The 25,564-nt window shown below is 36.5% G+C and overlaps 1 protein-coding gene across 1 annotated transcript; it reads left to right on the plus strand.

Annotated features, from left to right (window-relative positions):
• Positions 1-10,425: 10,425 nt before the first annotated feature.
• Positions 10,426-11,190, plus strand: LOC130842165 (phosphoglycerate mutase 1-like). The gene has a single exon (XM_057718833.1). It carries the CDS (start codon positions 10,426-10,428, stop codon positions 11,188-11,190), a length of 765 nt encoding a protein of 254 aa, XP_057574816.1.
• The last annotated feature ends 14,374 nt before the right edge of the window (positions 11,191-25,564 follow it).

The following is a 25,564-nucleotide window of genomic DNA, read 5'->3' on the forward strand; positions in this document are numbered from 1 at the left end:
CCTACCTAGAAGTATTGGAGGAGTTCCTGGATAGGCAGGGATTGGCTGTGGCTCACTGTGTGGTCAAGGACACTGACAGCTGAGACCTCAGGAAAATATTATTATTAAATATTATTATTACTATTATTTTTTGTTTCATTTTGTTCTGCTGTTTTTTATTGTTCTTTTGATTTTTATTTTTTATATATTTTTTCTTTTCTTTTTTATGCTTTTCTTTTTAAGATATTTTTATCTTTTTTTTCTATTTCTACCTTTCTCTTTCATTGTAATGTGTTTTTTCCATGTTTATGTTTTTTCCTTTGTTTTGCTTTGTTCTTACTTTTTAACTATATTTTATATTTTTCCATTTTTACTTTACTATTCCTTTTTTGATTTTTACCTTTTGTTTCCTTTTCTTTTGTTTTTATCTTTTTTTCTTGTTTTTGCCTTTGATCATTGTTGTGTGTTTGTTTTATGCTTTTGTTGCCTTTTTTAGTTGGCTTTCTGCTTTTAATCTGTTTTTGGATTTTTATTTTGTTAGTTCAGTTTTTAGTGTTTGTTTTTGTTTTTAGGTTCATTTATTTGTTTGGTTGGTCACTTCTTTTTAATTTTCTCTCTTTTTTTCCCTTTTCTTCCATGCTGTGTGGCTTGCAAGATCTTTGTGCTCCAGCCAAGGGTCAGGAATGAGTCTCTAAGGTGGGAAAGCTGAGTCCAGGACGTTGGACAGTCAGACTGCTCTTGGCCCCAGGGAATATTACTTGGCAAGAGATCACCCAGAGGTCTCCAACTCAACACCAAGACCCAGCTATACCCAATGACCAACAAGCTCCTGTACTGGACAACTCATGCCAAACAACTAGCAAGACAGGAACATAACCCCGCCCATTAGCAGACAGGCTGCCTAAAGTCATACTAAGCTTACAGATGCCCCAAAACACTGCTGGATGTGGACCTGCCCATCAGAGGGACAAGATCCAGCTCCAACCACCAGAACACAGGCACCAGTACCCCCACCAGGAAGCTTACACAAGCCACCAGACTAACCTCACCCACTGGGGGCAGGCCCCAGAAGTAAGAGGAACTATGACTCTGCAGCCTGTGTAAAGGAGACCCCAAACACAGTAAGTTAAACAAAATGAAAAGACAGAGAAATATACTGCAGATGAAGGAGCAAGGTAAAAACCCACAAGGCCAAACAAATGAAGAGGAAATAGGCAGCCTACCTGAAAAAAAATTCAGAGTAATGATTGTAAAGGTGATCCAAAATCTCAGAAATAGAATGTAGAAAATATAAGAAACATTTAACAAAGACCTAGAAGAACTAAAGAACAAAGAAACAGTGATGATGGACTTCCTAGGTGGTGCAGTGGGTAAGAATCCACTTGCCAATGTGGGGGGCACGGGCCGAGCCCTGCCCCAGGAAGATACCACATGCTGCAGAGCAACTAAGCCCTTGTGCCACAACTATTGAGCCTGCACTCTAGGGCCCATGAGCCACAACTATTGAGCCCATGTGCCACAACTACTGAAGCCCATGCACCCAGATCCCTTGCTTTGCAACAAAAAAGGCCACTGCAATGAGAAGCCCACGCACCACAATGAAGAGTAGCCCCCACTCGCTGCAACTAGAGAAAGCCCATGTGCAGCAATGAAGACCCAACACAGCCAATAAAATTAATTAATTAATTAACAAAAAGAAAGAAACAGTGATGAACAACACAATAACTGAAATTAAAAATACTCTAGAAGGAAACAATAGCAGAGTAACTGAGGCAGAAGAATGGATAAGTGAGATGGAAATAGAATGATGGAAATGACTGCCGCAGAGCAGAATAAAGAAAAAAGCATGAAAAGGATTAAGGACAGTCTCAGAGACTCCTGGGACAACATTAAGCACACCAGCATTTGAATTATAGGGGTCCCAGAAGAAAAAGAGGAAGAGAAAAGTTCTGAGAAAATAATTGAAAAGGTTATAGTTGAAAACTTCCCAAACATGGGAAAAAAAATAGTCAATCAAATCCAGGAAGCACAAGAGTTCCATACAGGATAAATGGAAGGAGGAACATGTTGAGACACATAGTAATCAAACTATCAAAAATTAAATACAAAGAAAAAATATTAAAAGCAGCAAGGGAAAAGCAACAAATAACAAACAAGGGAATCCCCATAGGATTATCAGCTGATTTTTCAGCAGAAACTCTACAGGCCAGAAGGGAGTGGCAGGATAAATTTAAAGTGATGAATGGGGAAAACCTACAACCAAGATTACTCTACCCAGCAAGGATCTCATTCGGATTCAGCAGAGAAATCCAAAGCTTTACAGACAAGGAAAAGCTGAGAGAATTCAGCACCACCAAACCAGCTTCACAACAAATGCTAAAGGAACTTCTCTAAGCCGGAAACACTAGAGAAGAAAAAGACCTACAAAATCAACTCCAAAACAATGAATAAAATGGTAATAGGAAAATATGTATTGATAATTACCTTAACTATGAATGGATTAAACGCTCCAACCAAAAGACACAGACTGCCTGAATGGATACAAAAACAAGACCCATAATATGCTGTCTACAAGATATCCATTTCAGACCTAGGGACACAAACAGATTGAAAGTGAGGGGATGGAAAAATATATTCCATGCAAATGGAAATCAAAAGAAAGCTGGAGTATGGATACTCATATAAGGTAAAATAGACTTTAAAATAAAGACTTTAACAAGAGACAAGGAAGGATACTACATAACGATCAGGAATCAATCCAGGAAAGATATATAAAAATTATAATTATATATGCACCCAAAAGAGGAGAGGCTCAATACATAACGCAAATGCTAACAGCTGTAAAAGTGGAAATTGACAGTAACACAATAATAGTGCAAAGAACATCTAACAACACGTTAAGGGAATCATATACCAGGATCAAGTGGGATTTATCTCAAGGATGAAAGGAGATCAATATATGCAGATCAATCAATGTGATTCACCATATTAAAAAATGAAGAATAAAAACTATATCATCATCTCAATAGAGGCAGAAAAAGCTTTTGACAAAATTCAACACCCATTTATGATAAAAACTCTCTAGAAAATGGACATAGAGGGAACCTACCTCAACATAATAAAGGCCATATACAACAAACCCACAGAAAAATATCATTCTCAGTGGTGAAAACCTGAAAACATTTCCTCTAAGATCAGGAACAAGACAAGGGTGCCCACTCTCACCACTATTATTCAACATAGTTTTGAAAGTTCTAGCTATGAGAATCAGAGAAGAAAAAGAAATAAAAGGAATACAAATTGGAAAATAAAAAATAAAACTGCCACTGTTTGCAGATGACATGATACTATACAAAGAAAATCCTAAAGATGCCACCAGAAAACTATTATAGTACAGCAATGAATTTGGTAAAGTTGCAGGTTACAAAATTAACACACAGAAATCTCTTGCATTCTTATACACTAACAATGAAAGATCAGAAAGAGAAATTAAAGAAACTATTCCATTTACCATTGTAACACAAAGTATAAAATACCTAGGAATAAACCTACCTAAGAAGGAAAAAGACCTGTACTCAGAAAAGTAGAAGACACTGATGAAAGAAATCAAAGATGACATAGATGAAGAGATATACCATGTTCTTGGGTTGTAAGAATCAATACTGTGAAAGTGACTATACTACCAAAAGCAATGTACAGATTCAATGCAATCCGTATCAAATTACCAATGGCATTTTTCACAGAACTAAGAACAAAAAATCTTAAAATTTGTATGGAGACACAAAAGACCCCAAATATCCAAAGAAATATGGAGACCGAAAAACAGAACTGAAGGAATCAAGCACCCTGACTTCAGACTATAATACAGACCTACAGTAGTCAAGACAATATGGTAATGGCACAAAAAAAAGTAATATAGATCAATGGAACAGGATACAAAGCCCAGAGATAAACCCACCCACCTATGTTCAACTAATTTATGACAGAGGAGGCAAGGATATATAATGGAGAAAAGACAGTCTCTTCAATAAGTGGTGCTGGGAAAATTGGACAGCTACATGTAAAAGAATGAAATTAGCACACTCCCTAACACCATACACAAAAATAAATTCAAAATGGATTAAAGACCTAAATGCAAGAGCAGACACTATAAAACTCTTAGAAAATATAGGCAGAACACTCTATGACACAAATGACAGCAAGATCTTTTTTGACCTACCTCCTAGAGTAAAGGAAATAAAAATAAAAATAAACAAATGGGACCTAATGAAAATTAAAAGTTTTTGCACAGCAAAGCAAACCACAAATATGATGAAAAGACCCTTGGAGTGGGAGAAAATATTTGCCAATGAAGCAACTGGCAAAGGATTAGTCTCCAAAATATATCAGCAGCTCATGCAGCTCAATATCAAAGAATCAAACAATCCCATCCAAAAGTGGACAGAAGACCTAAACAGACATTTCTTCAAAGAAGACATATAGATGGCCAACAAACACATGAAAAGATGCTCAACATCACTAATCATTAGAGAAATTCAACTCAAAACCACAATGAGGTATCACCTCACACCAGTTAGATTGGCCATCATCAAAAAAAAATGCTGAAGAGGCTGTGGAGAAAAAGAACCCTCCCGCACTATTTGTCTGACTGTAAAGTGATACAGCCACTATGGAAATCAGTATAGAGTTTCCTTAAAAAACTAAAAATAGAACTACCATATGACCCAGCAATCCCTCTACTGGGCATATACCAAGAGAACACCATAACTCAAAAAGATATATGTACCACAATGTTCATTGCAGCATTATTTACAATAGCCAGGGCATGGAAGCAACATAAATGTCCAACAACAGAGGAATGGATAAAGAAGATGTGGCACATATACACTATGGAATATTTCTCAGCCATAAAAAGGAATGGAATTGAGTTATTTGTAGTGAGGTAGATAGATTTAGAGTCTGACATACAGAGTGAAGTAAGTCAGAAAGAGAAAAACAAATTCCGTATGCTAACACATATATATGGAATCTAAAAAAATGGCACTGATGAACTCAGTGGCAGAGGAAGAATAAAGACACAGATGTAGAAAACAGATTTGAGGACTTGGGGAGGGGGGGGAAGGAGAAGCTGGGACAAAGTGAAAGAGAAGCACTGACATTTATATACTACCAAATGTAAAATAGATAGCTAGTGGGAAGCAACTGCATAACACAGGGAGATCAACTTGATAATTAGTGTTGATCTAGAGAGGTGGGATGGGGGGCAGGCTCAAGACGGAGGGGATATGGGGATATATGTATAAATACAGCTGATTCACTTTGGTGTACAGTGGAAACTGGCACAACAGTGTAAAGCTATTACAGTCCAATAAAGATTGAAAGAAAAAAAGAAGTAAGTCAGATAGAGAAAGACAAATATATGGTATTGCTTATATGTGGAATCTAAAGAAAAACGATACACATGAACTTATTTACAAAACAGAAACAGACTCACAGACTTAGAAAACAAACTTATGGTTACCAAATGGGAAAGGTGGCGGGGGGGAGGAATATATTAGGAGGTTGGGATTAACATATACACACTACTATGTGTAAAATAATCAATAAGGACCTACTGTATAGCACAGGGAACTCTACTCAATACTCTATAATAACCTATATGGGAAAAGAATCTGAAAAAGAATAGATATATGTATAAACAAATCACTTTATTATACACCTGGAACTAACAGAACATTGTAAATCAAATATACTCCAATACAAATTTTAAAAATTTTTAACAAGAGAAAAATAGCAAGTGGGACCTAGTGAAACAAAATCTTTTACACAGCAAAAGAAACCATAAACAAGATGAAAAGACAGCCCTCAGAGTGGGAGAAAATATTTGCAAATGAATCAATGGACAAAGGATCAATCTCCAAAATATACAAACAGTTCATGCAGCTCAATATCAAAAAGACAAACAACGCAGCAAAAAATGGTTGGAAGACTTAGATAGACATTCCTCCAAAGAAGACGTACAGTTGACCAGCAAACACATTAAAAAGTGCTCAACGTTACTAATTATTAGAGAAATGCAAATCAAAACTACAACAAGGTCAGAATGGCCATCATCAAAAACATCTACAAACAATAAATGCTGATGAGGGTGTGGAGAAAAGGGAACCCTCTTGCACTGTTGGTGGTTATGTATATTGATACAGCCACTATGGAGAATAGTATGGAGGTTTCTTAAAAACTGAAAATAGAATTACCATATGACTCAGCAATCCCACTGCTGGGCATATACCCAGAGCAGACCATAATTCAAAATGACCCATGCACCCGAATGTTCATTGAAACACTATTTACAATAGCCAGGTCATGGAAACAACCCACATATCCATCAACATAGGAATGGATAAAGATGTGGTACATATATACAGTTGCATATTATTCAGCCACAAAAGGAACAAAATTGAGCCATTTTATAGATGTGGATAGAGCTAGAGACTGTCATACAGAGTTCTGTCATACAGAACTAAGTCAGAAAGAGAAAAATAAATATCATTTATTAACTCATATATAGAATCTAGAAAAACAGTACAGATGAACCTGTTTGCAAGGCAGAAACAGAGACAGAGATGTAGAGAACAAACATATGGATGCTAAGGGAGGGAAAGGGGGGTGGGATAAGTTGGGAGATTGGGATTGACATGTATTCACTAATATGTATAATAGTAAATAGATAACTAATGAGAAACTTCTGTGTAGCACAGGGAACTCCACTTCACTGTACAGTAGAAAGTAACACAACATTGTAAAGTAACTATACCCAATTAAAAAAGAGAGCTCAATTAAACTGAGGAGGCCAAGGGGAAAAGAAATAAGTATAGGGCTATGAATTCATTTCTTATGGTTTCATAGTATTCCATTGATAATATGTAATGGACTTAATGAGCTTTCATTCCATGAGTATTTTGGTTGTTTTCAATTATTCAGCAATATCAATATTACTGCCATGAACACATTTCTACAAATACCTTTGCATTCTTGTGACAGTATCATAATAAGATAAAATCCTAAGTAATGTTTATTGATAAGGGTGAAGGGCCTGAAATTCTACCTTATTTGCAAAGAAGACATGTTAGCTTGCTGCAGTTTTATGGATGTTGGTAGAAGATGTGAGACTCCTGGGTTAGAGATAGGGGTCAGTTTAGTATTCACAACATTAACAGTAGTCAGAGTATCAGTATTTTCTTTTGGCGGGGAGGGGGGTATGTTCTTCAGTACCCCAAGTTGCATTACAGGATTGAAGCCTTGAGCTGAGGGAACTTGCACCTTTTATAGTTGGCAGTAATAATGCCTTTCCTTTGCTTTGGAGTAAGACACTATATCTTCCAATGTTGTAAGAAAACCTGCTCTTTTGCACTGGAGGGAGACATCATCTCTGTCTTCCATTATATAAGCATCCTTGGTGGCTCACTCTCAAGATGTTTAGTAATGGTACAGGCTCAAGGACTGGGTAATGGTCTCCCAATAGGAATGTTGGGTCAGAGTGTATGTGCATTGTAAGTATTGCCAAATCACCTTATTTAAAATTTATACTAATTTCCATGCCTACCAATAATTCATAAGTGTTCTTATTTCTCCACACCCTCAGCCAAACTTGATTTTGGCAGCCTTTTAAATTTTAGCTACTATGACTGGGGAAAATGGCACTTCATGTTCTAAAATTTTAAATTTCTTTTCTGAGTAGTGAGGTTAAATTTATTTTCATAATTACATCTGCTACTTGTATTTCTTCTTTGTGAACTGCCCTTTCATGTCCTAAGTGCATTTTTTTCTATTGATGCTTTTATTTTTTCTTTTTGATTTATATGTGGCCTTAGTATATTAAAATATGAACACATTATATATCATGTATTACAAATATATACTATGTATATCTTTCTGCTGTCTCAACTTTATTTTCTTAGCTACAGAAATTTGAAGTGTGATTTGCATTTATTTAAACTTCTGACTCTCTTCAGAAATTATAAATTTCTTTCCACAAGTAGCTCTGCATTAAAAAAATGAGTTCAGTAAGATTCTACAATATAAAATGCATGCAGTCTTCAAAGAATATCTGCTAAATTTGTAATCATCTTGAATTCAAAAACCCATACTTTCTTGAATGTATCAACAATACTTTAGCTTTTTGTATGAAGTTTGAAGTTCATTGTGGTCAGATATCTTGTCACATTAGTAAGAAAGTACAATATTAAGAAACATGGGGGCCCAAAGAATTTAGCCCCATAGAGCTCTTTTAATTGCAAAAATAATCTATGCTCAGTGAATTTCTTTAGCAAGTTTCATGATCTAGCCATCTGACAGCATTCAACAAAATTTTACATCTTATCCTCTTCAGCTTTTCACAAAAATCTCATAAACTGACTATGGTTACCAGCATAAACACAAAGAAAATTCAGTCTCGATCACTTCTTTCACACAACTTTACCTTACAAAGTGCAAGCCTACCTGATAAATTATGGGATGGAAATGATGTACAAAATCTTTCCTTTTTCACTTGAATGAATTGGTGAAATATTCTCTGTTATTGCAAATGCCTTATCTATATAAAGTGAATCCAGCTTTTATATGTTTGGATCAAAGTTTTCAAATTATTTTTTGGCAGGTAGGGTTAATCACCAGATATACATGTATTATGGAAAATTCGATATTTGTAGGTGATGTCAAGACTGATCTATGATGAAAGGATGAACTAGTCAATAAAGAGAGCAAGTAAAAATTGTTATCCACATAGAAAAAATAAAATTGAATCCCTACCTCAAATTATATACAGGCATACCACATTTCATCTTGCTTTGCAGATTATTTTTTTTAAACTTGAAAGTTTGTGGCAACCCTTCCTCAAGGAAGGCTATTGGCAACATTTTTTCCAGCAACATTTGCCCACTTTGTGTCTTTGTGTCACATTTTGGTAATTCTCACAGTATTTCAAACGTTTTTTGTTATTATTTTTGTTATTGTGATCTGTGACCAGTGATATTTGATGTTACTATTTTAATTGTTTGGGGGCTCCACAAATTATGCCCATGTAACACTGTGAAATTAATAAATGTTGTGTGTGCTCTGGCTGCTGTGCTGATCAGCCATTGCCCCATTTCTCTCCCACTTCTCAGCTTCTCTCCTCCCTAAGACACAACAATATTGAAATTAGATCACATAATAACCTTACAATGTCCTCTAAGTGATTAAGTGAAAGGAAGTGTTGCATGTCTCTCACTTTAAATCAAAAAGCTAGACATGATTAAGTTTAGTGAAGAAGACACATCAAAAGCCAAAATAGGTCAAAGGCTAGACCTCTTGCCTCAAAAAGCTAGCCAAGTTGTAAATGCAAAGGAAAAGTTCTTGAAAGAAATTAAAAGTGCTACTCCAGTGAACACATAAATGCTAAGAAAGCAAAACAGCCTTATTGCTGATATAGAGAAAGTTTTATTGGTCTGGATTGAAGATCAAAACTGCTACAATATTCCTTTAAGTCAAAGCCTAATCCAGGGCAAGGCCCTAACTCTGTTTGAGTCTATGAAGATTTAGAGAGGTGAAGAAGCTGCAGAATAAAAGTTTGAGCATAGCCAATGTTGGTTCATGAGGTTTAAGGGAAGAAGCCATCCTCATACAGAAAAACAAAAGGTGAAGCAGCAAGTGCTGATGTAGAAGCTGAAGCAAGTTATCCAGAAGATCTAGCTAAGGTAATTAATTAATGAAGGTGGATACACTAAACAACATTTTTCAAGGTAGATGAAACAGCCTTATATAGTGGAAGATGTCATCTAGGACTTTCATAGCTAGAGAGGAAAAGTCAATGCCTGGCTTCAAAGCTTCAATAGGCTGACTCTCTTGTTAGGGGCTAATGCAGCTGGGGACTTTAGTTGAAGCCAGTGTTCATTTACCACTCCAAAAATCCTAGGGTCCTTAAGAATAATGCTACATCTATTTTGCCTGTGTTCTGTAAATGGAACAACAAAGTCTGGATGACAACACATCTGTTTACCTCATCTAAGTCCAGTGTTTAGACCTATTGCTTAGAAAAAATGATTCCTTTCAAAATATTACTGCTTATTGACAATGCACCTGGTTCCCAGGAGCTCAGATGACAATGTACAGTGAGATTAATGTTGCTTTCATGCCTAGTAACACAATATCCATTTTGCAGCCCATGGATCAAGGAGTAATTTAGACTTTCAAGTTTTATTATTTAAGGAATACATCTTGTAAGGCTATAGCTGCCATAAATAGTGATTCCTCTGATGGATATGCACAAAGTAAATTGAAAACCTTCTGGAAAGGATTCACTATCCTAGATGCCATTAAGAACATTTGTATTGAGGCGCGGCCAGAGGCCGGGCAGTGACTCTGGAATCTCGGTGAGCCCCAGTCTGCGCCGCACCCCGAGCCGCCGCCATGGCCGCCTACAAGCTGGTGCTGATTCGGCATGGTGAGAGCACGTGGAACCTGGAGAACCTCTTCAGCGGCTGGTACGACGCCGACCTGAGTCCGGCCAGGCACGAGGAGGTGAAGTGCGGCAGGCAGGCACTGCGAGATGCTGGCTATGATTTTGACATCTGCTTCACCTCAGTGCAGAAGAGAGCAATTCGGACCCTCTGGACAGTGCTGGATTCCATTAACCAAATGTGGCTGCCAGTGGTGAGGACTTGGCGCCTTAATGAGAGACACTATGGGGGCCTGACTGGCCTCAATAAGGCGGAAATTGTTGCCAAGCATGGTGAGGCCCAGGTAAAGATCTGGAGGCGCTCCTATGATGTCCCACCACCTCCAATGGAGCCTGACCATCCCTTCTACAGCAACATCAGTAAGGATCGTAGGTATGCAGACCTCACTGAAGATCAGCTGCCCTGCTGTGAGAGTCTGAAAGACACTATTGCCAGAGCTCTGCCCTTTTGGAATGAAGAAATAGTTCCCCAGATCAAGGAGGGGAAACGAGTACTGATTGCAGCCCATGGCAACAGCCTTCAGGGCATCGTGAAGCATCTGGAGGGTCTTTCCGAAGAGGCTATCATGGAGCTGAACCTGCCAACTGGCATTTCCATTGTCTGTGAATTGGACAAGAACTTGAAGCCCATCAAGCCCATGCAGTTTCTGGGGGATGAAGAGACCGTGCATAAAGCCATGGAGGCCGTGGCTGCCCAGGGCAAGGCAAAGAAGTGAGGGTGAGCAACAGATTACTTTCCCAAGGATTACCCTTCCCACCAAGTCCATCCCATTCCTTTGCACCTCTCCCCTGCACATGTCACGCTGACATCTGTAGGCATCTTTAAGTTGTAGCTGCAGATGGGGACCAGTGGCTCCCAATTTCATTTTACCCATTTATCTCTTGCACCCACTCCCTTCATACAGTCTAGTCAGAATGGCACCTCTGGGGCACGGTCCTCAGTCCAAGCCGAGGGAAGACCTATCCAAGAGTGCTGACAGGTAGTAACTGGGGGGTTTGCTAGTGGTTTATTACTAAGGACCTGCTTGAGTAGGGGATAGGGAGGAATCATGCTAAGGCATGACCAGTGAGGAGAAGCAAGAGAGGCTGTTTGTGTTCCCAGAGGCCAGCTGGGCACTGTTCTGTTCAGGTGACTGGGGGCTCTAGTCATTCCAGTGGAATATGAATGTAACCTGCATGGTGATTCAATCAAACATTTCCTCCCTGACTCCAAAAGATTGGGATCAATCTTGAATGTTTATGTGTTACATTTACTTTTGCAAAAAAAAAAAATTATATATATATCAATTTAAAAAAAACCCTTCTGGGGTTTCTATGGCAGTTGAAATATTCCCACATGTGGTCATCAGAAAATGAGCCATTCCTTACACCATCATGGGATGAGCTCCTTGACTTCTAAGGTGTAGGAGTTCATCCTGCTGTGTGTGTTAGAATCCCTCCCCTACATTAGTGTTTTACGGCAGCGGAATGCCTCTTGATCACGTCCAAGTGTGTCTTTCACTGTGCCTGATTTCTGAATCATGTTCCAGTTGCTTGGCCCGCCATTTAGGCCCAGTACTCATTTGAGCATAACTGTACTAAGTTTTTTTCCAGATCAGTATAATAAAAGAGTGATGTGCAATAAAAAAAAAAAAAAAGAACATTTGTATTCATGGAAAGAGGTCAAAATATCAACATTAACAGGAGTTTGGAAGAGGTTGATTCCAGCCCTTCTGGATGACTTTGAGGGGTTCAAGACTTCAGTGGAGGAAGTAACTGCAGATGTGGTAGAAATAACAAGAGGACTAGAATTAAAGGTGGAGACTAAAGATGTGACTGAATTGCTGCAATCTCATGATAAAACTAATGGATACGGAGTTGCTTCTTGTGGTTGAACAAAGAAAATGGTTCCTTCAGATGGAGTCTATTGATACTTCTGGTGAAGACTCTATGAAGGTGGTTGAAATGACAACAAAGGGTTTAGAACATTACACAAACTTTGTTGGTACAGCAGAAGAAGTGTTTGAGAGGACTGACTCCAATTTTGAATGAAGCTCTGTGGGTAAAATGCTATTAAGCAGCATTGCCTGCTACAGAGAAAGTGTTCATGAAAGGAAACACCATTTGATTTGGCAAAGCTCATTGTTGTCTTCTGTTAAGAAATTGCCACAGCCACCCCAGCCTTCAGCAACCACCGCCTTGATCAGTCAGCAGCCATCAACATTGAGACAAGACCCTCTACCAGCATAAAGATGATGGTGAGCATTTTTTAGCAATAAAGTATTTTAATTGAAGTATGCACATTGTTTTTTAAGAGATAATGCTATTGCACATTTAGTAGAGTACAGTATATTGTAGACATAACTTTTATATGCACTGGGAAACCAAAAAATATGTATGACATTTTATTGCAGTGGTGTGGAAGCAAACCTGCAATATCTCCAAGGTATGCCTGTGCAGAAAAACAACTCCAGGTGTATTAAGTGCTTTGATGTTAAAAGCAAACTTTAGCAGTATTTGTATAAACTTTAAGTGACTATCTATCACCTTAGGATAGGTGAAGAATTTCTTGATCAAAACATAAAATGTGCTAGCCATGAAATAAAATATTTATTGTTTTGACTATATTAACATTAACAACTTGTTTTCATTAAAATGTAGTGAAATATAGTGAAGAGCCAACACACAAACTGAGAAAAGGCATTTGCAACACATAAAAATGTCAAAGGGCTGATACCAACAATAAAAATAAAACTCCTATAAATCAATCAATAGGGAAAGGACAAAAGAGTGCAAACAGAAAAATAGGCGAAAAGATAAGTATTTTTGTGGAAAATAAAATAGTACATATGGCTGATAAACATATACAGAATGGCTTTTCCTCATTAATAATATATAATATGATAAAATAATAAATAATATGCAATAAAATATAATAGTCTCAAAGAGATATACTCATTTGAATGGAAAAAGAAGTTAAGAATTTTGACAACACCATTGGGTATGTTTTCCAGAATCTTTATGTGTTTCTGGTGAGAGTGAAAATTGGTATAACCACTTTGGAAAACAGTTTGGCACTGTCTTATAAAGTTGAATATTCATGGACCCTACGACTCAAAGTATATTCCCCACAATTTTCTTGCACAAGCACAGAAATATTCATAGCAGCACTGCTTGTAATAGACAGGGGGTGGGGAGGAGGGGAGGCAAAAAAGGAAAGTAAAACAAATCTTTCAAAACAATCACAATAAGAACAAAAGCTTAGAAACAACAAAACACCTGTCATCAACAGAATAGATACTTGTCCAGTGCAAAAAGCAAGACCCAGCAGATTGCATGAGATAATACACTTTTTATAAAATGCAAATTCAACCAAAATTAAATAATATATATCTTTAGCACACATAAGTATGAGATAAACCTTATTTTAAAATGCAAGGAAATCATCAAATAAAAATCAGAGTAGTGATTATCTTAGGTAGAGGGAGGTAGGCAATAAGCTGACAAAGAAGCACAAAGGTCGATGTTACTACCAATGTTCTGGTTCTCAATGTGGGTGATGGGTTTAATGGAGTTTATTAAATAATTAGAAAATAATTCTTCTTTGTATGACTATTTTTGTGTTGCTAAAATTTTCAAGTGTGCCACATCCTGAGATAAGGTGAGCTTCATTTAATGACACAACTGGCAGAAGTCCCTTTGTCTAATTAGACTCTCCCTTGACAAGGGAGAAAGTTGAGGCCTTGAGAAAGAAGACAATTTCCTCACATGACCTAGGGGACAGCAGTAATAATACCCAATCTTCCTGGTTATTGGCCATAATGACTAGATTAGGAATGAAAGTGATTCCAACTGAGACAATCAACGTCTTACCCAGAGATTTTTCTCAATGGTACTGGTGGTATGGCCATTTTAGCTCTCAGACTGCAGATTGTGAGGATGAGAAACCTGAAATACTGATGTCCATATCCTCCACTACTTGCAAAAGCTGGCCTGCAAAATAACCCGTTATTCTGGCACGCAGCAATAAGCAGAAAGTACAGCTCAAAAGAGTCCTAATGCTGTTGCTTGAGTCCCTGATGCAGTCATATTAGATATGAATTCCATTCCCTGACTTCCCAGTTAAATGAGAAAATGAACTCTCCTTTCTGGTTAAAGCTTTTTAAAGTTGAATTCCTGGCCCCTGCAACCAAACATTCTCGAACAATACATTTGAAGAAAGCTGAAGACAAAGAATCAGCAGCAGAGATATGTTGAATAAACACACTTCTCACCAAAGCTTTAATCTTTTCTCCTATATTCATTGACTATAAGGGTTTTATGTATTATTTCAGACCTCAAATTTCCTACCTTTGGACTCAGTGGATTTCTTGATTAGTTGCACCCCTTGACTTCTTATGATAACTTTTAATCCTTTCTCTGCCAGCACTGACTAAGCAGACAATGAGGACAGGACCTTGAACTTGGCACTAACACTAAAGGAAGGAGAAGCCAAATTTAAGAAATAAGGGATGTAGCCCTTGGCATTAAAAAATCTGCAATTAAAAGAGAAAGAAGATAAATAACAACTGAAGACACAGATACATGTAAAAATATCAAAAAACATTTGGCTATCTATATTTGCAGAGCTGCTCATGTGGATTTAATTCAGAATTTTCCTTCTGCTTTTCTTGGATCTCAGTATTTTAGGTTTTCAAAAATGAATAATTTTCTATACTGTTTCTCCAGGAAGATGGCGTATAACTATGTCCTTTCTTGGCTCTCAAAGTTTACTTTGGTTGGAGAGGGCAGAGGATATCAGTGGACAGAGGACATTAGTGGTTATTTCTCCAAGAGCATTTATCCAGGAAGAATTCTTAAGATGTTGGAAACGTTCTTAGACACTGTATTAGTCAGGGGTTCTCCAGAGAAATAGAAGCAATAGGATATAGGCTTAAGTGTCTGTCTCTGTCTATATATTTTCCTTCCCCTTCCCCACTTCAATAGATATATTGAGGAGGGGGGAGAGAGGGAGAGAGGTTATAGAGAATTGGCTCACATGATTATGGAGGCTGACAAGTCCCAAGATCTGCAGTTGGTAAGCTGGAGCCCCAAGAGAGATGATGGTGTAATTCCAGTCTGAGTCCAAAGTCAGGGAAAAAAATTAATGTCACAGCTCAAGTGCAGTCAGTCAGAAAGCATCCTTTCTTACTTGTGGGCTGCTCAGCCTTTTTGTTCTATTCAGGTCTTCAACTAATTGGTTGTGGCCCATCCACATTAGGGAGGGCAACCTGCTTTATTCAATCTACTTATTCAAATGTTAATGTCATCCAAAGTAACGCTTACACAATAATATTTGACAAAATATCTAGGCACCCCAACTCCCAGTCAAGTTGACAAATAAAGTTAACCACCAAAAACACTGTCTAGTTCAAATTTCTCATTTTCCAATTTGGAAAGTGAGATCTAGTAAGGTTAAATAATTAATTTAAGGTCACAGTGCTAGTTGTGCAAACATCTGGAACTAGAACCTAAGTCTCCCCAATTCTAGTTCAGTGCTTTTTCCACTGTATAAGATTGACTTCTCCTCTTCTCCATCCCAGTGTAGATTAAATACTGATTAACTATGCCTATTACTGTTAAGAAGAAATATCAAAGTATAATTTAAACAAATGAAACCAGCTGAAAAAAATGGGTGGCTTTTGGCTGACTTCAACTTTTTTATTATTATATAAGTTTAAGGTGTATAGCATGATATATTTGACCCTTGAACAATATGGAGCTTAATCCACATATAACTTACAGTGGACCCTCTGCATCTGAGGTTCCTCTGCAACCTCTGATTCAACCAACCATGGACCATGTAGTACTGTAGTATTACTATTGAACAATATCTCAGTATAAGTAGATCCATACAGTTCAAACCCATGTTGTTTAAGAGTCAGCTGTAATTCAACCTCTATATACACTACAAAGTGATCACCACCACAAGTCTAGTTACCATCCATCATCATACATTTGACGTTCTTCACCCATTTTTACCGCCCCCAACTCCCTCCCCCTCTGGCAACCGCTAATTTTATGTTTGTACCAGAGTTTGTTTTGTTTATTTTGTTTGTTTTGCTTTAGATTGTACGTATGAGTGAATCATAAGGTACTTGTCTTTTTCTGAGTTATTTCACTTATAACACTTTCAAGGTCCATCCATGGTTTTTGTTGTTTGTTTGTTTTTAATTAAGACTATGTTTTAAGAGCAGTTTTAGATTCACACAAAAATTGAGGGGAAGGTACAGAGATTTCCCATAAATGCACTATCCCCACACATACATAGCCTCCCCCGTTATTAACATCCCCCACCAGAGTGGTACATTTGTTACAAATGATGAACCTATATAGACACATCATAATCACCAAAGTTCACAGTTTACATTAAGGTTCACTCTTATTGTTGTGCATACTCTGTGTTCACAAATGGTAGGATTTCAATCTTTTTATGGCTGAGTAGTATTCCATTGTGTTTATACACCACATCTTCTTTATCCATTCATCTTTTGGTGGACACTTAGAGACAAAAGCAAAACAAATGGATCTGCATCAAACTAAAAAGCTTCTGCACAGTGAAGGAAGTCATCATCAAAATGCAAATGAAATCTACTGAGTGGGAGAAGACAGTTGAAAATCATATATTTGATAAGGGGTTAATAACCAAAATACACAAATAATTCACATAACTCAACAACAAAAACAACAAATAGATTAAAAACTGGTCAGAGGATCTGGATAGACATTTTCCCAAAGAAGACATACAGGCGGCCAACAGGCACATGAAAAGATGCTCAAATCACTCATCATCAGGGAAATGCAAGTCAAAACCATAATGAGATATTACCTCACACCTGTCAGGATAGCTGTTATCAAAAAGGCAACAAATAACAAGTGTTGGAAAAGATGTGGGAAAATGGTAACGCTGTTGGTGACTGTAAATTGCAGCTACTAGGGACAACAGTATGGAGATTCCTAAAAAAGAAATTAATAATAAAACTACCATATGACTCAGCTATTCCACTTCTAGGCCTTTATTTGAAGAACACAAAAACACTAATTCAAAAAGATATATGTACCCATATGTTCACTGCAGTATTATTTAAAATAGTCAAGACATGAAAATAACTTCAACTTTTTAAATTCATTGATTAATGTAGGAAAAACACTAGATTGAGAATCAGGAGAAGGTTCTTGTCTTGGCTTTTCCAGTAGCTAATTGAATGACCTGGGAAGATCACTTTCCCTTACAGGGTTGCTTTCAGTTTCCTCATCTGAAAAGGAGGAGCTGCATTTTAAGCTTTATCATTTATATGCAACCTTCTAATCCTGGTGCCACCCAAAGTATCCGAATATGCCATCAAGCTTTTTGGTATTTGAATGCAGCTGTGAGTTGCAGATTCCACAGCTCCCACAAGTCCTTCTGCTTCTGGTGCTGAATTCGCTGGTATCAAACCATTGTTACCAAACTTTTGATTATTGTTAACTCTAACTGCTCTCAGCAGTGGCCTTATCTAGCCCTATCTCCTCTTACCAGAGCCCCTTATATAAATGGTGTTGGCTTAAGTTTAAAAATGATCAGAAGTTTATATAATAGAAGAATAGTCATTTATCAGGCATCACCACATGATGAGTTCCTCCAACCAGAAAGGCTAATATGATTATCAATTTTCTTCATATTTATGCTGTTAGTTTGCCCATTACCTCTTTCAACAATGAAGCTTCTCTCATCATGGTTCTGTACTCTTTACAATAAATAGCCTATGTAGTACAATAACTTACTCAAGGCAGCATAGTTTTTTTCTATATATTTTAGGCCTCAGAGCTCCTAAAACAACATTATTCACTTCTCCATACTCCTTCAATTCATTGAGTTGAGAAAAAGTCATTGCTGCATTTTGTCAAGCTTATATCCAGAAAAAACACACCTTTAAAATAGGAGAAATATATAGATGTCCAATTGGTGGCAATAAAGTATGGTATCATTATATCTTCAAGTGTTTACTGACTAAAGACTTGGCACTTCCTCTAGGACTATAGCTGTGGCAGTTATAATTAAAAGACTATCAAATCTCTTCATACTAGTCTCCATTGTTTAAATTATAACTGAAAAATGGTTTAGAATGAGCTCAACTATGATTGTGCTGGAGCCAAGGGTAAAGATGAGTCAATTTAGCCTGTTTCTCTTTCTAGTTATTCATGTATAGAATCAAAAGTCAAGTAGTGTAGTTAGAAAAATGAAGGCTTTTAACATAAAAGTACAACTTCATGATGGCATACATTTTACAATTCCATTTCACTAAGGAGGATGTCACAATAGAAAATAAATGTCCACATTTTGACAAAATAGTACAACTTTTAAATTCTTGATATATCTGCTTAGAACTTGTTCCTGGATTGGTTCTCTCAGAAACATAGAAAAGGTTCCAAATGTAGTCATTGAACTCATTGGATTAGTTAATATGTTTCAAGGAGAAACAGCTTGTCATTTGAGAAATAAAAAGAAAGAATTCAGTGAATTCCAAATACACATTTTCTAATCCTTGAGAAAGGAATGGGGTACAGTGAAAACGAAAGCAAAAGTGGAGTAAGGAGATAGAATTAGCTAATGAAAAGGATGGTTAGTAAGATTATTGACAATAAAAATACTGATATTTTATTAATATTTAATACCATTCATCCAACTAATTCAGAATATATTACAAGCATTAGCTTGAAGTCCAACAATAACTCACCTTAATTGGGTGATATCTAGTGATAGACATTTTCTTCAAAATGACCATGGAAAATGTAGGTAGAATCAGTGGGTAGATAAGAACACAGTTTGTTGGCTTTTGTCTTGTTTGACAGAATATTTCTGAAATGAGTGTGTAATTTTTAACTATTCATTTTGCTGTGTTTAGAGCAATTAATGTGAGAGTTATTTACTTTTCTTGATAATTAGATGTGATTAGAACATGTTTTATATTACACTGGAGTTTTTAAAGAATTCATGAAAAGAAAACAGCAGCTGGATTTCATGATTTGGTTAGCGTGGTAGTATCTGAAGGGAAATAATAGGTACATTTTTTTCTACATTTAAAGGGTCTTATTGTAATATGCTTTGCAAGCCTAACATTATTTATGGAACTGGATAGTAAATAAGCACCAAATATTCATTGTTTTCTGTGCACAATGATGCCAGCTATTTGTCAGCTTAGATGCCTTTTTCCACTATTTCCATGTTAAATTATCAGCTACCAAGGACATGCCTGGATCGTGTCTGGTCTCCAGATATGTAAGGCAAGCAACTGTTACTTTCAATGTCTGGCTGGTCAAATATGAAACAATTGAATATGGTAATCAGTGAAATAGACTACAGAAAGACTAAAAATGAAAGAATCCTGTGTGTTAAAGCAGATTTAGTAGTTCTTTCTCCAACTGGAAATCTGTATGGCTTGATTGATATTCACAGGTGAAAAGAGTGGTTTGCATAATTAATGAGACTGATTTGGATTATTCAGATAAAGACTACCTTCTCCTCCCTCCACTTACAAACATACACAAAGGATAAATGGGTTGTTTTAATTATTGACTGAATGCTTCACCTCATATCTTGGTGATAGATAGGCATAATGTTGCATAATTTGGACATAAAGCACTGGTATTTTGTAGAAACACCTATACATAAGGTTTATCAAATAAAAAGTGAAACCTACTGGGATGCATGATTTAGGAAGACACATACTTTGATTTTAGTTAAAGAAAAAAACTGTTAACAAAAATGCAGTGTCTAGTAAAGCAGAGACAAATACAGAATGATTAACTGACTACTTCAAATTAGATATTAGGTAATAATAGTAACCAAAACAACATCAGCACCTAATATTTATTTAACACTATACTAGGCATTTTGTCAGGTACATTATTTATTATTTTCAGAATCATGCCACACTTAATTTCAGGAAATCCTCAGACAACTCTGTAAAGTAGGCATGACCATTATCAGAATCTTACAGATAATAAAACTGAGGCACAAAGAATATTGGGGTTGTGTGACTTGCTTATGGTTGCAGTTATTAGGTGGCAGAGCCATGAGAACAGGCCTGGAAATGGCAGTGTGGTTATTTGCTGGGAATTATAAATTAGAGCAATGACAGAGAGCCAGCTGATCTAGTTTCTTCCCAGTGACAGTCAGGCCACAGATGGTTTACCAATCTGTCTTTCAATTAACCATTGACAATAATGTGTGGGCAACTCCCCTTCCTAGTTCTGTGGATGTCTCCTAGCTGCAAATTGGCTGAAATAAACAGAATGCCAATTGTGCATGACTTCTGACAATTGCTGGGCATCTTACTAATCAGCCTTTTCCCCCTAAGATAATACTTTCTGAGATACAGCAATTAAAAAAAAATTCTGAGCTTTTCTCAAAGCATAAAGCCAAATATTTAGGTCGAACCTGTTGATCATGGCTAGAGAATGAAGAATACATAAATTAGCTTAAAAGAAGAAATAGTTTGAGTTATGAAGGAATTATTTGGGAAAGGAACATTTTAAAAATTAAAATAACAAAGGATGAAAATAAAATATGTATACTATGTGTCAGAAGGAGAGCCTTCTACAAATTTGAAGCAATCTCTTTTGTTTGAAGATAAACTAATCATTTTCTCCTACTGATCCTCTGTGGCTGCCATTCCCATGATTCCTCAAAACTATTTTGCCAGTGCTCAGTGGTGGACTAAGATTTACCTAATTATGTGTATCTATATACACATAATTATATGTATAAATATATACATATAATTTCCATAAGATGCTATGGAAAAATCTGAAAAAACTTTTTGTCCAACACTATATAAATACATATGTATGTATATATGTATATCTATGTATATACATATATCTATACTACATCTTTTTATACATTCATCTGTTGATGGACACAATGGCATAGATGATCTTATTTGCAAAGCAGAAATAGAGACACAGATGAAGAGAACAAATGTATGGATACCAAGGGGGAGAGGGGTGGGGTGTGAGGAATTGTGAGATTGGGATTGATTTATATACATTATTGATACTATGTATAAAATAGACAACCAATGGGAACATACTGTATAGCACAGGGAACTCTACCTAATGCACTGTGGTGACCTAAATGGAAAGGAAGTCCACAAGGGAGGGGATATCTGTATGTTTATGGCTGATTCATTTTGTTGTGCTGCAGAGGCTAACACAACATTGTAAAGCAACCATACTCCAATAAAAATTAATAATAAAAAAGAAGCTATCTGCCAAGTGAAGCCTAAAATTTTTAAAAAATAGAGTAAAATAATGTTATTTACAGCAACACGAGTGGACCTAGAGATTATCGTATTAAGTGAAGTAAGTCAGACAGAGAAAGACAAATAGTACATGCTATCACTTATATGTGTAACCAAAAAAGTGATACAAATGAACTAATTTACAAAACAGAAATAGACTCACAGACATAGAAAACAAATTTATGGTTACCAAAGGGGATAGCAGGGCTGGGGAGGAGAGATAAATTAGGAGTTTGGGATTAATATATACACTCTACTATATATAAAAATAGGTATAATGTATAACACAGGCAATTATACTCAATATCTTATAATAACCTATAATAGGAAATAATTGGGAAAAATATGTATATCCGAATCACTTTGTTGTATACTTTAAACTAATACAACATTGTAAATCAACTATACTTCAATAAAAATAATAGAATAGTCTGTCTCCCAAGTATTTCCAGATTGCCTATAACTTCCTTGGATCCCTTTAAGGCATCCCAGTGCAATATCTACAAAAAGGGCTAGGTGAGTTCAATAATAATAATGATAATGGCAGCAGCAGAAGCAAACTGTTAGTAGAACCCACTATATGTCAGATACTCTTCAAAGAACTTTACAAATTGAACTTATTTAATAGCTAATAGGAGGTAGAAACAAAAGCTTCAGCATCAGATTACAACCTTTGGATGCAGTTCCTGGATGCAGGTGGTTTTCAAGATTAGCTGTCCTTGGCAAAAGACCTGGATTACCTCCATTTGCTCTCCTCAGAATGGAATTTCTTTTGATCTACTATGATACCAGCCCTAATAGAAATGGATAAGTCAAAAAGCGTTATGTACAGGGATAATGTAGGCCAATATGAGTTCTCAACTGTATACAGGGAAGTCTTCAATAGCTTTTATTAAAGCTTTTATTACTTTCTTTTTGTATTCTGTGATTACAAATGAAATAACAACTACCTGGATGGTAAAGAAGAACACAAAAGACAGATATAATTTCAGAAATAATTCAGAGCATTCATTCATTAGTAATTGGTTTACTCCAATAGATGTCATTTTGGTAGCTAAGTTTCCTCAGCTAAATTCTTGTAGTTTATGTCTTGTTCTGGTTGAATGAGCACAGAAGGAAAAATATAGTTTTCCCAGCACTGTTGGTGAAGTCCAGTCTAAAGAACTTCCTAAGGATCATGACTCTTTTCTCCATCACATTAGGGCTTTTTTGACCTTGATATTGCTAGGCCTTTAATTATGCAATTCCAATTTTTCTCATTTGGAAGATTCCTTTGCTCTAAATTTTATTCCTTGAAAGAGGAAATGAGAAGGGGATAGAAGATGATTCATTCTGTCAGCATGCCCTTGCAAATAAGCACTTCTCAAGAGATCAGTGTAAGTCTTTCCCATCCACATTTGAGACAATATACTAATTTTGACCTATAATGTCCCTTACATTGAAATCATATAGTACATAAAACCCACTTGGTGCTTAAAAAATTAATTTTTCTGTTTGAGGCAAATAGAAGAATATCACTAGCCTTTTTCCTCCATGGCACTCTTTAGTACCCTGAAAAGATTTTGAGTCTCTAGCCTGTTAAGGCAAGCCTATGAGAACATTATTTGGAAGTATCATATCTGACAGCTACTTATGTCTTCAACTAAGAGAGTCTCTTATTCTTGCATGACATCTATCCTTTCCAAGCTCCTTGAGTGTGAGCCACTGCAATACTACTAGACTCTTTACTCAAGTATAGAATATGTCAATATCAGAAAACAGCACACATAAAGGTAGGGAGAAAATTGGGACGAGGAAAAGATGAATTAAGGAGCAAAGGACCAGAATGACTAGGTATTTTAGGAAAATAACTTTATATGTTTCATGTGCAGAGTGCAGGATGTTGTTATATGCTTATAAATGTTAACAATGTCCTAAGTGAACTTAGTTAAGCCTCCAAATTCTTCATGGGAAAAATATTCTTCCTTTGCAGAAATTGAACAATTTTCTAGAGTTGAAAAGTTGAGGAACAGGGAGAAATACATATGCCGTGTTTTGATAGAGGTGAGTGATCAAAAGCAAAACCTAGTTTTAAGTAGATGTATGATCAGTATGGCATATTATTACAGAGCAATCTTTTAGAGGCAAAAGACTATGAAATATACAATTTAGATGGAAGAGTCATTACATAAAGTATGCTGATGAAAAGAGAAAGATGAAAGACCAGTGGTCCTGAATACTCACCTGTAATGAGCAATAAAATAATAGTGGGTCATTGTTTGTATTAAGTTCAGGAAATTCATAAACTGATATAGGTGCCCAAGAAGAAATGAGCAGAAAGTATCAATTCTCTCTATGTACAGGAATTGAAGAGCTGTTATTACTGAAAACCTGAATGTGCAGTGGGGTAAATAATAAATTAAAAAGCTGCTGATTCGGGGATGTGATCCCATCTTCCCATCAAGGAAAAGCAAATGGGTGACTGAAGGGAAAGGTGATGCAATTTTATAAAGTAGTCCCGGGAATATAAAATTGAGAAGCTTTATGTAAATGGAGGTGACAGACTGATATGTACAGGAATTAAATTATAACAGCAGCACAGAACTTAAGGCTATTTTTAGTCAGCTGTAGCAAAAGGCTACAGTGCACCTGCACCATTTTGGGGAGAAAATATTTGCACATAACAAACCCACGTGTGCAAATACATAGTTGGTAGTCAGCGTATTATTATTTTTATCTTAGCAATTGCACATTGTTTAGGGGACACACACTCATTTTGAAAAGTCCTTTGAAACCTTTGTTCTGTATTACTCATGGGACAAAACTAACATTCTTAAACTCTCTCAGTGCTCTAGTCTGCAGCTTTTTCCCCTCCCGCATCAAGGGATTTGGATTTTATGCCGAGAGAGAGCCAAGGCAGATGGGAATTATTCAGAATTTGCAAAAACAAGGAAGCTTCAATTAATGCGCTGCTGGCAGGCAACCTCTGCAACGCACATTTTACTCCCACATACATTTTGTTTGCACGTACACACTCATGCATATGATTTCTTTTAACTTTTAAAGAGAGGATCACACTTTAGTAATGAGAGAATGTCTGAAAAGAATTCAATATGTGTTATGTCTTAGCAGTTTAATTTAGAGGTAACAAAGGGGGAAATATGCAAATCCAATTTCAGAAGATGGACTACTGACACATTTGGTAAAGGCAAGTCCAATTTGAAAACAAAACAGTCTTTCCCTCGATGTGCTGCAGACCTAATTAAACTTAAGTTTAATGTTATGGAGGGCAGGAAAAGAACTGTCTGTGCTTAATATATGTGTGGGGGGAAGAGCAGGATGGGGGAATACATTTGGATAACCACTTTGTGGAGTACTGAATAGGTTATATCGAAGAGAGTTGAACCTTTTGCTCCATTCCCTCTTAGGGGTGGGAAGACATTAGTTCTTGGTTCTGAGCCAGATTCCAGGGCAACTGCTGGACAAAGAATTATAGAACACATAATAATATGTTAGAATTCATAGATCTTCCCTATGAATTGTTTCTCTTTCTTACAAGAGCATAATGTGAAACTGTACAAATTTCCAGGAAATAGATTTAGGAAAAATATTTCTGATTAGATAATATACTTTATTATGAGAACATTAAGCAAATGACATGATTTTATAACCATTTGGGTCTTTAAAGGCAATTAGGAAAGTTTGAGAATTAATTAGTTTGAGAAGAGAAAAAGAGACCACCTATCCAGTGCTATATAGTGTTGTCTGTAGTAAACTTGTTTCACCTATTGCTCTGCTGGGCATGTCA

The sequence above is a fragment of the Hippopotamus amphibius genome, chromosome X, assembly GCF_030028045.1.
Source record: "Hippopotamus amphibius kiboko isolate mHipAmp2 chromosome X, mHipAmp2.hap2, whole genome shotgun sequence".
Classification (NCBI taxonomy): Eukaryota; Metazoa; Chordata; class Mammalia; order Artiodactyla; family Hippopotamidae; genus Hippopotamus; species Hippopotamus amphibius.